A 16,214-nucleotide genomic window follows, 5' to 3' on the forward strand; every position below is an offset into this window, starting at 1 on the left:
TATATCGAGCAAAAAACTGAAAATAAAATGTAAAGAGATTAGAGAACAGTACACGAAAGGAAATCTACATAGTGAGGAGCGAATTAAATGAACTTACGCGTACCGGAATCTTTCAAGAATGATTTATAATATTTTCGTAATAAGATTGCCAGATTACAATATATGAAAACAGAAGCATAAATAAAGTGATATCTTATGGCACGTTCTTACTGCAAAACTGAAGCGCGTCTAATTTGCTAGTTACCTTGGGTGGGCCCGAAAATGGATGCGCGCAAGGTAATAATATAATACAGGATAATTTAAAGTTTGTAATTAAAAAGTTTGATAATTAAAACAATTATTTAAAAAAAAAAAAAAAAAAAAAAAAAACAGGATTTACTCGTTTTGAATTAATTTTTAGCAGGAGTCAAATTATTATTGCTGCTGAAATCCAAAAATTAGGCTCAAAGAGCAATGCTCTAAACACACGAAATTAGAAGACGAACTAAAAACGGGAAAAAAAAAACGAAAGTAAGCTAATAGTAGATAATATTAAGCGCTACAAAGCGCAAATAAAACTTATTAATTAGTTTCGTTTCTCTCTTTGTTTTCATTGTGCTATATATATATATATATATATATATATATATATATATATATATATATATATATATATATATATATATATATATATATATGAAAGGTGTTATAGATCTAAACAATATGGATTTTATTAAGTAATCTTTAAATTTTATATTTATTTTATTTACGCTGTTTTCAAGATCTTTTTATTAAGAAACAATTTCACATAGCTTGTTTTTAAAACAATACTTGTTTTAACTTTAATTTTAGGAGTTACAGATTAGGATTCAACATTTCAAAAATATGAGTTTAAACTGGATAATCCAAAATGCCAGTTTTTTCTTATATCAGTTGCATATGAAATGTGATTAATGTAATATATATATATATATATTTTAATTGTTGTTAATATAGCACATAATTTACTTTGCTTCAATTCTTTTGCCTCTTGTTATTCTAATTATCTAACATGGGTTACTTGTTTTCTTTCTATGAACTGCTGCTGGCTTCCTGATAATAAAGCGATGTAAGTATGCTATTATTTATTAAAATATTTTATAATTTCCAACTTTTCTATTCAGTATAAAACATTTATTTTAAAATATTTTATATTAAAATATTTTTTCATTTTAAAATATTTTATTTTAAACAGGACCAGAAGAGAATACAGGCTGAGAAGGACAAAAAGAAGGCTGAGGTGCGGGCCCGGTTAGAGGCCGCAGCTCAAGCCAAGAAAGGTGGCGGCAAACGAGGTTTCATGACACCTACCCGTAAGAAGAAGTTGAGGGTAAGTCTTTAATAGAAAAAATTTCTTCTTTTCTAAATGTAACTGATTTTACTTAGTTTTCATTTTCTTAAACTCTCAATTGAAACTTGAAAAACCTTTTGCTTGAACCGATGCAACATGTCTATACATAATTATTGTAAACAGCATCAAAGGTTACTAAGAATGACTGAAAAGATGTGGAAAATTGTACATAGTAGCAGTATATTTAAAAGATGTAGAAAAGTCTACATAACTGCAAAAGCTATAAAAAATAAAATAATTTCCATTTAATCTCGAATTAAGTTTAATAATATAATTCTATATTTCGGAAATTTATAAACCATTTAAAAAGCTAGGCATTATTACATTACAGCTGATTTATTACTATACAATTGGTGAAATTGGTTTTTCTGACTACTATATCACATAATCTCAAGTCAGGGTTCCGCCTAACGGAAGAATCTTTTAGGGTGCCATAGTCGAAAAAATTGGGTACTACTGCCCTGAGCCTCCCGACTCTTGGGCAACTTATTTATTATTATTTTTTTTGTATCTATTATGCGAGCAATTCTGAAAACATATTTTATTCTTTCTAGACACTCTTGAGGAAAAAAGCCGCCGAGGAATTAAAGAAAGAACAAGAAAGAAAAGCCGAAGAAAGGAAAAGGACAATTGCCGAACGATGTGGGCCTTCTAAGAACTTAGATGGAATCAATGAAGGTAACGCTGAACACATTAACAATTTAAAAATATAATTTATTAACATCTAATTAATTAATAATTTAGATTGCATTAAAAAGATAATATGCAAATATTTGATATTATTTCTTAGATGAATTAAAGAACTTATTATGTTCTTTAAGGTTTAGGAAACGATGAAACTTTGTTTAAAAACTATTTGTTCCATGATAAATAGGTATGAAGTATATAGTAAGCTTTAATAAAATTTGAATTTGTGGAATTATGACAAGATTTCGATAAGTGGAGTGAATTTATATGAAGATATTAATATACATACTTCAAATGAATTTTGGAAAATTTTTTTTTTTTAAAAATTTCTTTGCTTAAATTTTAAAACAAATTATTTATTTTAGTTTTGATAGTTTATTTTTGAATTTATGATCAGCAATTTACAAATGTGAAATAAATGTAGTTTTAAGAAATATAATCTCTGATGCATGCCTATATGTTGTTTTGTAATATTTTTTTAGTTTAAGTGTAAATGTTGTGGATTCGGCGACAATGTTAATTTGTTTTTATGTCATGTTTCAAGTTTAGTAATTCGTATTTTTTAAAGTTATTTCATTGCCTTTTTTGAAGTTATTTTTAAATGATGTTTTAAATATTTTTCTTAATGTTTATTATTTAGGGATTTGTTTTTTTGTTTGAAATTATTTTCTGCATGCATTGTTTAGTCGTATATATAGACTGTTACTATTTTATTTTATTCACTTTTTCAGAAGAACTCAGAAAATTAGTAAATCTTCCATGTTTCTTAATTAATAAACATAGTATTTGCAAGTTCAAAGTATGAAGCAAATTTTATTTGTGTATGCAAATTTATTTTGCTCTATGTTATAATAGAGAATAGAAACTTAATTGTGTGTTATATATATTGGGGGAACCAAAGGCTTTTGAAAATTAATTTTAAAAATAAAAGGAAAATGCTGAAAATCTAGAAGTTTTAAGCATGTAGGCATATTTTCTTATGCTGAATATTACAAGAATAAGAAATTAAAATACTTATTTAATCTACGAGTTTATACAGCATGTTTTTACATTTTCAGCGTTCATTTTAAATAGGAACAAAATTTTTATTTTTTAGTGTTAGATTAAAATTTGAGCTTTGGTTTTCCCCCAAAAATTTATATTGTCAAATATTTTGAAAAGGAATGAGAAAAAATTTGGTAAAAGTTTGTAAAAATCTTACAAATTAGTATTTCAAAAATAGGATTCGCGATGGAGCGGTGCTTAAGACTTAGAGCTTTCCTTTAAAAGATCTAATCTCTAGTCAGGCCCTTCAATCTATCTCCAGTCAGTGGTTTGAAGCCGACCCAGCTTCAGATCGACGGTTGCGTGCTGCCCTGGGAAGTAAAGTTGGCTGGTGCGCAACATACTTATGCTATTGCCACCGTTGTGCCACTTGTTTCAAAATTGTAGAGATTTTACACTGTAAAAAATTACTGTAAAAAATACGAACAATCTGGATGCAGGCAATTTTTACCGTATAATCCATTTTTACCGAAACATGTTAAGGAACAAAAAATCTAATTGACCATAATTTTACACTAATAAATACCACAAAATAGCTGAATTATTTTAATTAAATAAATATTTCTATAAAATTTCGATGCACTTTTTTTGCAGTAAAAATGGATTTTATGATGATGAACCCAAAGTTCCGGTATTTTATACTGTAATTTGATCCGTAAATTTTTAGTGCAGCTTGTCGTGGTGGGGGGGGGGGTAAGGCGGCTTGTGTGCAAATGTTTTATTTAAAACAACAGCGGTTAAAAATAATTTATTAGTTATACTTTTCAAAAATATTTGACAAAATAAAGTATTACTGTTAAATACTGTCTTTTTCCTTGAAACTCATTTTGAGGATAATGTTTCCTTTTCTTCCCTTTTTCCTCTTTTTTTTTGTACTTCCCTTCCTGCATTTCCTTCTCCTTCATCCTGATACTCGCGATCTATCTCGGCGGGCTGTAGCTGCCCTTCAGGCCATCTGCAAGGAATATCATCAACGGATTGTGAAGCTAGAAGACGCTAAATATGATTTGGAATACGCAGTTAGACAGAAGGAGTTTGTGGTATGGCGACATTCAATGAGAAACACTTTTTTTTTTACATTTTTGCTCTTATATAATATCGGAATGAAAAAAAAGGAGAAGCTACGCCAACTCACGCTTTTTTAGTGTTTACAAACATCGCTGAGATGGTCTGAATTTTTTGAGCTGATAATGAATGGCATTTTTGTTTCGTTCTTTTTTTTGTAGCTGATGTTATTTTACCCTTTTGTGCCGTTTATTCATAAACTTTGTTTGTTTTATCAAAGTTTTGTGAGTAATATTTTTTGCAAACTAACAATATTTTGTTATTTTGGAATGACTTTTTGTTTTTGTTATATTAAGATGTCTCGCTATTTTGCTTCCGAGATTAAGCTACTAACTAAGGCAAAAAACGATGCAAATGCTTTTTTATAGTATCAGTTATAGCCAGAACAGAACATTTACTAAATAGTTTTTATTTGTATAATTTGGCTTAGTTCAATTCAAATATGCTCTTCAAATAGGATATTTGGATAAATTCAAATATGCTCTTTCTTTTTTATATTTAAGCACTTACTTTTCATGAATTGCTCTAATGATATCAATGATCATAAAAATGGATAAAATTTCAAAGACGCTTGACAAATATCAATACTGTTTTATTTTTTAAAATTTACTTCGAAAGGAAAATAGTTTTGAAAATATTTTCAATTGTAATATTTGACTAAACCTTATTATACTATCATTTATTTAACTTAAAATGGTCGCGCTGAAGATAAAGCCGTATGCTGACGTTAAAAATCTTCACAAAAGCTAAAAATAAACCATTGAAAAATATTGCAAAGTAAATTGTATGTTTTACTAAAAGTGCAAAAAAAAACAAACAAACATTGGATGATTGTTCTTGAAGAAGTTATAAAAATTTCCATTAAAAAGTTAATTCTTTCAAAAAGTGTCAAATGAAAAAGAGAACAACTATCATCACAATTTCTTTGATATTATAACAACAGTGCGTTAATAAGAAATCAAAATAAATAAATTTGCTCCACTCAACCATAACTATTGAATAACTTTTTGAAATTCTGTCAGTGACACAATTTTGGCAATGAAAACTTTTTTTAAGAAATGATAACAAATACATTACGTAAAATTTTTTTGAAAATTTGAAATTTTTATTCCACAATGATTTGCAATCTCGGGGGTATTATGCAAAGTTTATGACTTTAGTTATTAGCTATCATTCAAATGATACATCTTCACGAGAATCTTACCGTTAATTTTTTGCCTCCCTTCCTTTTCCCAATGCTTCATTCGTTTATTTGTTGGTCTTAGTGTATGTTCAAGCATTTAGTTATTATGGCATGCTCTGTAAATGGCTTATTTTAACTGCGTTAATTATGTTTTGCTTTTTCCACCATTCCCTCGCTTTTTGTAGCCGAACTAATGCAAATCTGCAAAGAATTACATGAACGCATTCTTACTTTGGAGAGTGCCAAGTATGATATGGAATACGAAGTCAGACACAAAGAGTACAAGGTCAGTTATTTGTATTTCAGTATTTGTCTATCTCAAAGATTAACAGCAATTGAACGAAAATTACAAACGTCAAAAATTAATCGTGAGTTTAATACTGGATAACTCTCACTACGTTCTCTAAAATATCGATATAATTCAGTTATAAAACATTAATTAAAATTTTTCCTACTATCGGAAGGCTAATTATCTGCTTTATGGTTTAACAATTGCCTTATTCTCGGATGCAATCTCACACGATAAAAGTTCTACAAGAAATACTGATTCTTTGATGGTATTCTGTCTACTTGAGCGGTGATGGCTCATCGATTAAAGCAGAACAGAGTTGAGAACTTGTGAAGAATTGGGATTCAATTTTCTCATGTCTACATAAGCCGTGGTGGCTCATTGGTTAAAGCAGAACAGAATTGAAAACTCGTGTAGAATAGGGTTCAATCCAAACATGTCTACACGAACCGCGATGACTCATCGATTAAAGCTGAACATAATTGAGAACTCGTGAAGAATTGGGGTTCAATCCCCACATGTCTACATGAGCCGCGATGACTCATCGGTTAAAGCAGAACAGAATTGAGAACTCGTGGAGAACTGGGGCTCAATCCCCACATGCATACATCAGCCGCGATGACTCATAGGTTAAAGCAAAACAGAATTGAGAACTCGTGAAGAATTGGGACTCAATCCCCACATGTCTACATCAGCCGCGATCACTCATCGGTTAAAGCAGAACAGAATTGAGAACTCGTAAAGAATTAGGGCTCCATCCCCACATGTATACATGAGCCGCAATGACTCATCGGTTAAAGCTGAACATAATTGAGAACTTGTGAAGAATCGAGGTTCAATCCCCCAGTGGTGCCTTGAAGCCCATTTAGCTTCTGATGTGGAGGTACCAGCTGTCTTTTAAAAATGGCGGCTTGGGCATAATTGCCGTTATCCCATAATCATGACGTTGGTCACAAAATTGGGGAGCCCTAATTTCCATGACTACCTTGGGCTACTACAGGCTGTTGCGAAATGGAATACTTTACCTTCATACTCTGTCTACATGTAATAATGCTGAGGAATATTTCATTGACTCTAAATTATGTCCCACGTGGTTTCCCAAGCTAGTAATTTATTCTCATTTATATTCTGCTTGGGCGAGATCCTGTTTGGTGATTTTACTTTCACCAGACGCTGGTTTGTTATTATTTAGTTTTGCTGGGCATTTTTTTTTGCAATCTCAAAGAGTTGGTGGAAATATCAATTGCAATTAAAGTATTTAGGCTTTAAATCGATACAAAATAAACAGGAGTATTCGTTTGATCACATTTCGAATTGCCAATGAAATATTCTTATTGGCCGATATTGAGCTCCGCTCCCGATTCCACGAATAATTTAAGTTTTGCCCTTGCGAACAGTAAAAAATAGTTTTCTATTTTTAAATATTAGCAGCTATAATATTTTCCTCTGAAAGTTATCTCCTAAATACTATATTTCGTAATAAAGTTGTAAAAATGAACTTAAATGAGATTTGTACTGAAAGTTTTGTATAACTGAATGAGTCTCCATGATTAATTTGAAAGTAGTGAACTGACAAGTTCTGAAGAACATCTTATAAATGAGAGACAAAAAGTAAACGAGTAGTACCATGGTATATTTAGCATACCTAAATACTCACTTTGTACTTCAACATACATGGTCGTATGTTATAAAGGTTCAGTATTACAAATATTATGTTCCGTATCACTATAGTTAAAATAATACTATAGTTATAAAAAAGTCTCCTTAATTTCAATTTACTAAACTCAATTCAATTTTTCAGTCAAAATTTCAATTTACTAAAACAGAAAAAAGTATCGTTATTATTTGGCTATTTTCACGCTGTTTTTAAAATAAATATAAGTTATTAAATTTTTCCAGCCTTTGACTGTGTTTTTAAATTTATAAACTCATAATTACTATTTTAGCATTAATTTCATTTTAAGTGTAAGCTTAAATGGTCATTATTTAATATGTTTTACAAATTTTATAAAAATTAACATGTCCATGAAACTTAATGTGCATAAGTTTTAGCATTGGTAAGATTTGATAACTGCGGAACTTATAATGTTTCTTAACATTTTTCTATTTAATATTTAATTTTGACGAAATGCATTGAATAAACAAAGCATTATATTCGTATATTTCTCATATTTACTGAGATAAACTTAAAAATTAAAAAAAAAAAAACTCATAAATATGTTGTGAATTTTAAATATTGGGATGATTAAGCTAAGATTTTGCAATAGATCAAGAATTCCTTAAATGAATTAGATTTACAAAAACCTTAGTTACAAGCTATATAAACAAATATTAAAGAAGCATGTTAATCAACATATTTTTCAAAAAATATACATTTAAAGTTAAAATATCGATTAACATAAGTGAAGATAATTTATTGAAAAATATATTTCCTTATAAATAACTTTCTTAAAATTAGCTTTCCATAAGAATGTTTTTGATTTTAATTTTTCATATGAACTTAAAAATAAATGAATAAAAACTATGAGTAAGAAATTATTGAGATCATCATAAAATAAAATTTATGTTTTATTTCTTTTTCATAAAATCATAAAGAATAACAAAAGGACATCAAAATTGTTAGGAATAACAAGTGATATCAAAATCATAATAATAAAATCATACGGTATAACGAATGATATCGAAATCATAATCATAAAATCATTAGGAATAACAAATAACTTCGAAACCGTTATCATAAGATCATACAAAATAATAAATGTTTTAAAAATCAAAAATCATTAGGAATATTAATAATTATCATGTATAATCAACATCTAATAGAAAATATTTGCTAAGTTTCTTTAATTTTCTTTCAATAATTATCATTGTTTTTCAGATAAATGAACTTAACATGCAAGTCAATGACCTTAGAGGAAAATTGTAAGTTGTTCCTTCTTCGTCTTATTTAAATTCTCGTTTTCAATTTAAAACAAAAGATATATTTCGAAATCTTTATTTAAATTAAAATTCCAAAATAAATTTCAAATTTTCTTATTTATCGTTACTGCATTTCAAATGTCTTTTTTCTTTGTAAAAAAAAAAGCCCTAAACTAAATTTGAATGCTTTTTTTTCAGCATCAAACCACCTCTCAAAAAAGTTTCTCGATTCGAATACGGAAAGTGAGTTGACATTTTTACATTGTTGCACTTTTATGTTTATATTTTTAACTTATGAGTTTATGTATGCAAGAATTGCAAAAAATATATTGCTAATTTATATTATCTATTACCTTTTTGTTTCATAAAGTCAAGTTAGGAGGAATGAGTTCGATTTATATATAAATTATTAAATCAATTTAAATTGCGAAAAAAAAGTAATTTGTAAAATAAGTAGTCTTAAGCAGATTAAGAACGAATTGCAGAAAAACATCTCTTTTTTTACATATTTGAGAAATCCTTTAAACAAAATATAGTGAAACATCTTAAAGTGAAACTCAATAGCTACTTTCTATCATCATATTTCATGTTCTTTTACTTGCATATTTATATGCTTTTCTTTTCATTTTCCTCGTTAATGATGCAACTAGCTTCGATTGAGTTTTTCTGCTTACACGCTTAACTATTAACAGATATGAATTTGTTAATTTTTTGCAAGAAATCTGAAAATATACATTATGACCGAAAATTAGAATTTTGAATGCCAAAATGAAATCTGTACTATGGATCAGAAATATGCCACTGCAATAAAAAATGCTGAAAGAAATGTCATTTATCAATAACTGTTTAAGAAAATTCTTATTTATTTAGTGGTTTCACAAAATTATTAACTCTGGAATTCTTAGAACTACGAAGCTATTAAACATAAAATTAAGAATCGTACAAGGATATGGTTATGTTCTCCAAGAAACCTGAGAAGTTTAAAATAAAGCTGTTGTGTATTAGAACCCTCAAAGCAATAGAAAAAGAGAAAAGCTTAAAACAACTTTACGAAGGATGGTTATAAATAAACTTAATGTAATTGGCAAGACACGGAAAGAGACAAAACTTCTGGCTACCAAAGGAACAATATGGTAGTAGTAGTTTTTTTTTAAATTTCCATTGCACTATAGCTGCACCATGGGCTATTTTCCTCAGTCCGTAAAATATCCCAGAAGATGATCTGTAGTAACAGATATGTCATAACAATTGTGATTCTCTGGAGAGGGGGCTCCTCCTCCTTAACCTGCACGTGATTTCAAACATATTAAGGTAGAGTAGTTTAACGCACTTTTAATTCCTTCGATGTCAGATCAGAAGTGATCATCCACTTGCTCACTGACAGCTGTCATTGATGATCTACTGGTAATTGTGCTTTCTGATTAAACTATTATGGGACCGATCGTCGGAAAGAATGTATTAGTGAGTTTATTTGCTTATTTATGTTGAATTTTTCCACATTTAGGTTTGAGAAACTTATGCGCGCTGCTAAAAAGGCTGATAATGACTTCAGAGCTAACCTCAAATCTGTTGGACCATCAACAAAATTCAAGCTTGACGAAGATGTCAAGGAGGTAATGTAAACTTAATAAATGTTGAATGTAGATTGCTTTGAATGTTTACAAGCACCTTGCTAAACAAAAAAGAGCTTTTTTTATGATATGTTGGAGACAAAACAAGCTCAGATGTATCGAGGAATTTTATACATTTCAATTTAAAATATTTCATTACAGTAATTTTAATTTAATACGTAACTGATAAGTAGTAATATTAAATATGGAAAAAGTTAAATTTTTTTCCTCACGAGAAATAGCTATAAGACACTCTGTTTTTTAAGTATTTAAATATTTCTTTTTGTGATTTTAGAATAAGATATGTACAATATATAAGTTCAATTTTTGATTAGGCTAAGTGTAAATAAAGACATTAAATGAGGAGCTTAAAGTACTGTAACTATTTTTAGTTTTATAAATGTTAAAAAAAATTTACTTGAAAACAATTAACGTATAGATACAATGTATTAATGATTTTATAAATGTGGAATAATTAAAATAAAAATTATTCTTTATTTATTTAATTGGGTACACAATGCTTTTAAAATAAAACTTTGCTGAATTTTGTACAACTTACTTCTTAAACTTTAATGATTTATTTTCATAAGTTAAGTAGTTAAGCAAAAATTTGTTTTGAATAAAACATTTATTTTTTTGAAATGCACATTTAATGCTTAAATTCAATATTCAATGTTTTAATTAGAATTTAATTAGAAGTTTTATCATAAACTTTCCTCTTTTATGCTACCTAATTTGATTAAGTTTTTATTTTGAATACTGTTCTAAATGTATTGTATAAAAAAAAAACATGTATCCTATTTTTTTAACCTCCTTTCCTTTTTCGTGTTCCATGCATGATTTTTCCCTTTTTTTGCCTTTTCATGTATTATCCTTTGCTTTTAAAATACATAAATTACAAATCTATTATTTTCATAGACCGTAATGAATCCTCTTTATATTCTGTCCTATTTTTTTTCTTCTCTTTCATAATGTCCACAGTTTGGATAAACAGAAATTAACACATTATATGTATAATTTTCTATACGTTTAATGTGAATCTATTCTATATGTATGTTTTTTCGTCCACAGAAAAAAGCCCCCGAATGGGCAAACAAGTAACTCCACTGTTGTTTCACCATCGAATTGTTGAGATCCTTCAGTGTTCGTGCCATTCAGTGATTGTTATTGTCCAATGAACTCTTTACACATTTTGAACATACATAAAAATTGAAATATTGTGTAATTATCAACAGTAAAAAAGAATATTTCGAATAAATATTTACAAAAAAAGATTGCCGATTTCAATTTTAATTGCCATGATGTTCAAAAAATAACTGCGGAATAAATTTTTTTAGAAAAATAAAATGAGATAGAAATGTAAGTTTCGCAACGTTCTGTTTAGAAAACTATTCAATTTATTATAACTTAAATTCAAACTCAAGTACATAAAGTTCGTAAGTTCAAATCAAAGTTCGTAAATAAAGGTCGGTGCTAACTGATGAAAATCGCAAGATTATGTATTCAATTTTAATGAACTGATATGCATTAGAAACACTGTTTAAGAACGTTTCTGTAAGCATCACAAGCCACGGGGGCTTAGGGGATAGAGCCTCGGCTCCCAATCACGTGACCCAAGTTCGAATCCCAGGGATGGCTGGTCAATACAAATTCTGCACTTAGCTAGTATCAACCACAGTGCTGACGTAAAATGTTCTCAGTGTAGATGGATCATGCGTTAGAGTCAACGCGTCGTCAGGCTAACTGTGGGAAGTTTTCGTAGTTTTTCTCTCCATACTACGCAAATTTGGGTTAGTTTTATCAAAAAGTTCTCCACGAAGGTAAATTTCTCCCACTTCTTGTTCCAGAAGTTCTTATTTCATCTGGATTGGGTTGAAAATTAAAAGGTTATGGAGTTGAAAATTGGTAGTCGTACACTCAAAATTCGGTCGGCTGTTCAACGGTAATTATAAAATAAAACATTATACATAAAAAAGTAAGCAGCGCAATTCTTTGACAAATTAGATTTTCGTTATTAAAAATATTTATTTTTCTAAGCAGAACTCAACAAACCGCAACATTTCTATCTCTTAATGAATTTCAAGCAGATTTTTGAGCACGACGGTTAACTTTTCGAACGCGGCATACAATTTTCGTTATTTTTTACCACAATGTTTTTAAAGAAAGGAAACTAGGCATTTTTGCAAGGTTTTTAAGACGGTTTTCAGCTACCACGTTGAAGTTGAACTGTAGAACAGATTCCATACTATTTAGGACTTCTTCAGTTTTTGATTAAATAAGAATTGATTTTTGAAATTTAGCACACATTCAGAGATTAGAATAGATTTAAAATAGCTAAAGGGCCGGGGTTTGTACAAATTTGCTGCTGACAAAACCGTTATTTTTAACCCTTTGTTTTGTATCGCTTAGTAATTTTTCTTTTTTACTAAAAAAGCAGTTACAGAAAAAATATTTTTGCTTTTTTGAATATTTGTATGTGTTTTTGTGGTGTTTTGTTGTTTTGATATTTTTGTGTTTTTGAACGCTACTATTTGTTCTTTGAAATTATATGTATGCATATTTTTGATATAAAATTTGTCCGAAATTTTTAATGACACTTTGCTACTAAATATAGATTTTTTATATTTTAAAATTAATTTTTATAAAAAGTTCAATACTAGCTACTAAACACTATAAACAAACACTAAGAATGCCCTTAAATACAGGTAAGTGCTTATGGCTTTTAAATTTCTTAAATATATTCCCATATATTTTTTATGTATATTAATATAAAAATTGGAATCAAATTTTTCAATTTAATTGCAATAAAATTTCAGTATTTGATAACGTAAACGAATTATTAGTTCGAAATGTTCGAATTATTAGTTTAAATATTATTAGTTTTAAATTTATTATTTATGTTTCTAAATTCCTTTTAAATGCAAGATTAATTTGTTATTTTAATTACATTTCAGCAGAATAATATTTATATACTATTTTAAAAAATTCCAATCGAAAGTCAAAATTACCTTGCAAAACTTAGAAATTACATAGAATATATTGTAAGTAATTATTATATACAGTGTGCTCTTACCTGATTAATAAACTTCATTCGCTTCAAAAATATACAGATTGGAAATAACAGTTGACATGCTTTAAGCGCTCAAAAATAGGAGCCCATTTTCAAGACCTATCAAAAGAAACAAAAGTGAATTGAATCGTGAAACGTAAAGGTGCCAACGAAAAAATGGAAAATGAAGTAATAAATAAAATGAAAAAACCTCAGTAACCAAGAAAGAATAAAAACAAACATCACAAAAAAAACAAGAAAAATCCCTGTAGCTAAGAGGGTTCAGTCAGGGTTAAAAGCATATCCACTAGTTATTGAAGAATAGTGAGGAAATAATGTCGTTAACACTGAAGTTTTTCTTTGGCACCTTTACTTTCCATCTTTCCTTGGAAACTTTAGGTTTTATATTCTAAATCTTAGTTTCTTCCTATTTACGTCTGACTAGTCTTGAAAATGTGTGCCTATTTTTGAGCACTTGAAACATGTAAATTGTTATTTTCCAATCTGTATATTTTTGAAACGAATGAAGTTTTTTAGTCAAGTAATATCTTACCACTACAGTTTCTTAGCATTATTTATTTAATATAGTACGCTGGTTAATTGTACTAATTTATGCTTCTTTTTGTACATTAGACCAAACCCGACTGGGCCCTTGGAGCCAAGAAGGAGCAAGTTGAGGAATGAGATGATCTCAACGTTCCACTTTAATGAATCCAAATTTTATAACATTATGTTTCCTGGGCAATCAAAACCAATCTGTAAAAAAACTGTTCATACATCCAATGCTGGCAGTATAAGAACTCATGTGATTATAATATATATTTATAAACAAGCAAGATTCCTGTAAAAAAATAATGATTTTCTGATGCAGTTGTATGCCTTGGATATTTTTTACAATCCGTAGATAATAATTGTGTAACCTGTTGCTCGGCATTGATGTGAAAAGTCTTAATATGCTCGCTCACAGGACTAAAATATTTTGCCAACTTTTATTTACATATTGTATGAATAAAGACAATGTTTCTTGACTTAAATTACTTTTCGTTTCTTTTTATTACCTTACCGTTTTTAACAGTTAGCAGTATACTCATTCCAGTAACGGGATCCTAAACTGTAAAAAATTCCGATCAAATTACGGTAAAAAGTACCGGAGCTCACCGTAAAATGCTGTTTCACCGAAACTTGTTAAGGAACAAAAAATGTTTTTTACAGTAAAATCACTACAACACTCTAATTAAATAAATATCACTGTAAAAATAACGGTATAATATTTTACGGTAAAAATGGATTTTACCGATGATGTATCCAAAGCGTCGGTACTTAATAACTTATTTGCTCCAGAATTTTTTACAGTGTAGGCAGAAGAGCCTTGCAAATCACAGGATATTTCTTTTTCATATTATAAGATGCAATCAGTTACCTTTTAAATAGAGAAATTTTTATTTATCTAAATAAGAATGCGTTTTAAGATTTGGTTCCATTTGTAGAGTTTCAAGAGCTGCTGAAACCTTGAATGTTTCTTTCCTCCATGATTTTTTTAATGCTGTAAACTTGTTAAAGATAATTGCAGGAATTTTGAATTATGTATTCATTAGTTATTTTATTACAGAAGATTTTATTTTATTTTATAAACGTCGTTGAACTGCCGACCCAATTTTGAGCTTACGGCTAGAAGTATTCAACTCGGTAGCCTTGAAATTTCGAATCAAATTCCGAAGACAAGGGAACTCTTGGATCAAGTATTGGGAGAAATTTGCCTTCATGGAGGATTTTTTGATCTAACTAACCCACATTTACGTTGCATAAAGGGATAAATCGCGAAAACCTCCCACGATTAGCCTAACGGCAAGGGGACTCTAACCCATGATCCGTCCACCACTGAGGATATTTTACGTCATACTGTGGCCTCTGTAAGCCAGGTGTGGAATTCGTATCGACCAGCCATCGCTGGGATTCGATCCTGTTTCACCTCTTTGGCAGGCGAATGTTCTATCCCCTAAGCCACTATGGCTCATTACGGAAGATTTCTAAAAAACGAAAATGTGAGATTTTCTTTATGTCAAAAAATTATAAGTAGAAATAAAGTTCTAATTTTAGATGTTTTTTTTAAAGAATGAAGGCCGAGGGAAAGAACGGTTTATGCACATTTTTCATAAAAAATGACTATTGGGCCATCGGTTGCATTTTAAGGATTACCCAGTTTTAACAATTCAGCAACGAGAAAAATTGATTGTCCCTCAGAGATATTACACAGTAAAGATAGGCTGTACTTCTGAAAAACATTTCCCACTCAAGAAATATCTGATTAAAAATTTAATCCGTCAGATAAAATTACTCAGTTTTACCACATTAACCAAATTTTATCTCATATTATAAAATCATATTTTTTTCTCTTCTTGCTATTCATACTATTAATAAACATGATAACTTGCATGTAAACAAAGTAATTCTTATATATTATGAACAAGAATTGGAAAAAAAGTTTAATAAGGTATCGTAAATTAAATTATAAGATCTGAAGTCTTATTTTTTGTGCATTATTTTCGAATTATTTCATTTAAATCTTTTGCAAGAATTATTTACGAATTAAGAAAAAAAAACTCATAATTCAAAAACAAAATTAAAAAATTTCTATTAACTGTAGCATAATTTTGTTGAATGGGTACTAGTAATTTCATGCAAATAATTACATTTAATTTGCAGGAATATCACTTTATATCATCATGTTATTAGAAATAATACGCAAATAGGGAAAAAAAAGAATGAAAGACAGATTTAGCATTTTCCTATACCATTCCGTGCTAAAATAGATGCAAATACGTGAAAAAAAATATTTAATTGAATTAATAATGTAAAATGTAGATAAAATAAAGTAAAAATTAGTTAAAATAAAAATTAATCAAAATAAAAACTAATAACAATAAAATAAATTAATTACCGTGTATTTGGGTTTATTGAGAGTAAATTAGACTGAAAGTATCTCATAGAACAAACTGAAA

At 28.8% G+C, this 16,214-nt stretch overlaps 1 protein-coding gene across 1 annotated transcript; it reads left to right on the plus strand.

Annotated features, from left to right (window-relative positions):
• Nucleotides 1-1,188: 1,188 nt before the first annotated feature.
• Nucleotides 1,189-14,249, plus strand: LOC107454813 (troponin I-like protein). The gene is made up of 7 exons (XM_043042534.3): nt 1,189-1,348; nt 1,924-2,047; nt 4,040-4,140; nt 8,516-8,559; nt 8,755-8,799; nt 10,061-10,169; nt 13,849-14,249. Exons 1-7 carry the CDS (start codon nt 1,319-1,321, stop codon nt 13,897-13,899), a joined length of 504 nt encoding a protein of 167 aa, XP_042898468.2. The 5' UTR covers nt 1,189-1,318; the 3' UTR covers nt 13,900-14,249.
• Nucleotides 14,250-16,214: the final 1,965 nt, after the last annotated feature.

The sequence above is a fragment of the Parasteatoda tepidariorum genome, chromosome 2 (genome assembly GCF_982258835.1).
Source record: "Parasteatoda tepidariorum strain Cologne lab strain chromosome 2, Ptep-v5.0, whole genome shotgun sequence".
Classification (NCBI taxonomy): Eukaryota; Metazoa; Arthropoda; class Arachnida; order Araneae; family Theridiidae; genus Parasteatoda; species Parasteatoda tepidariorum.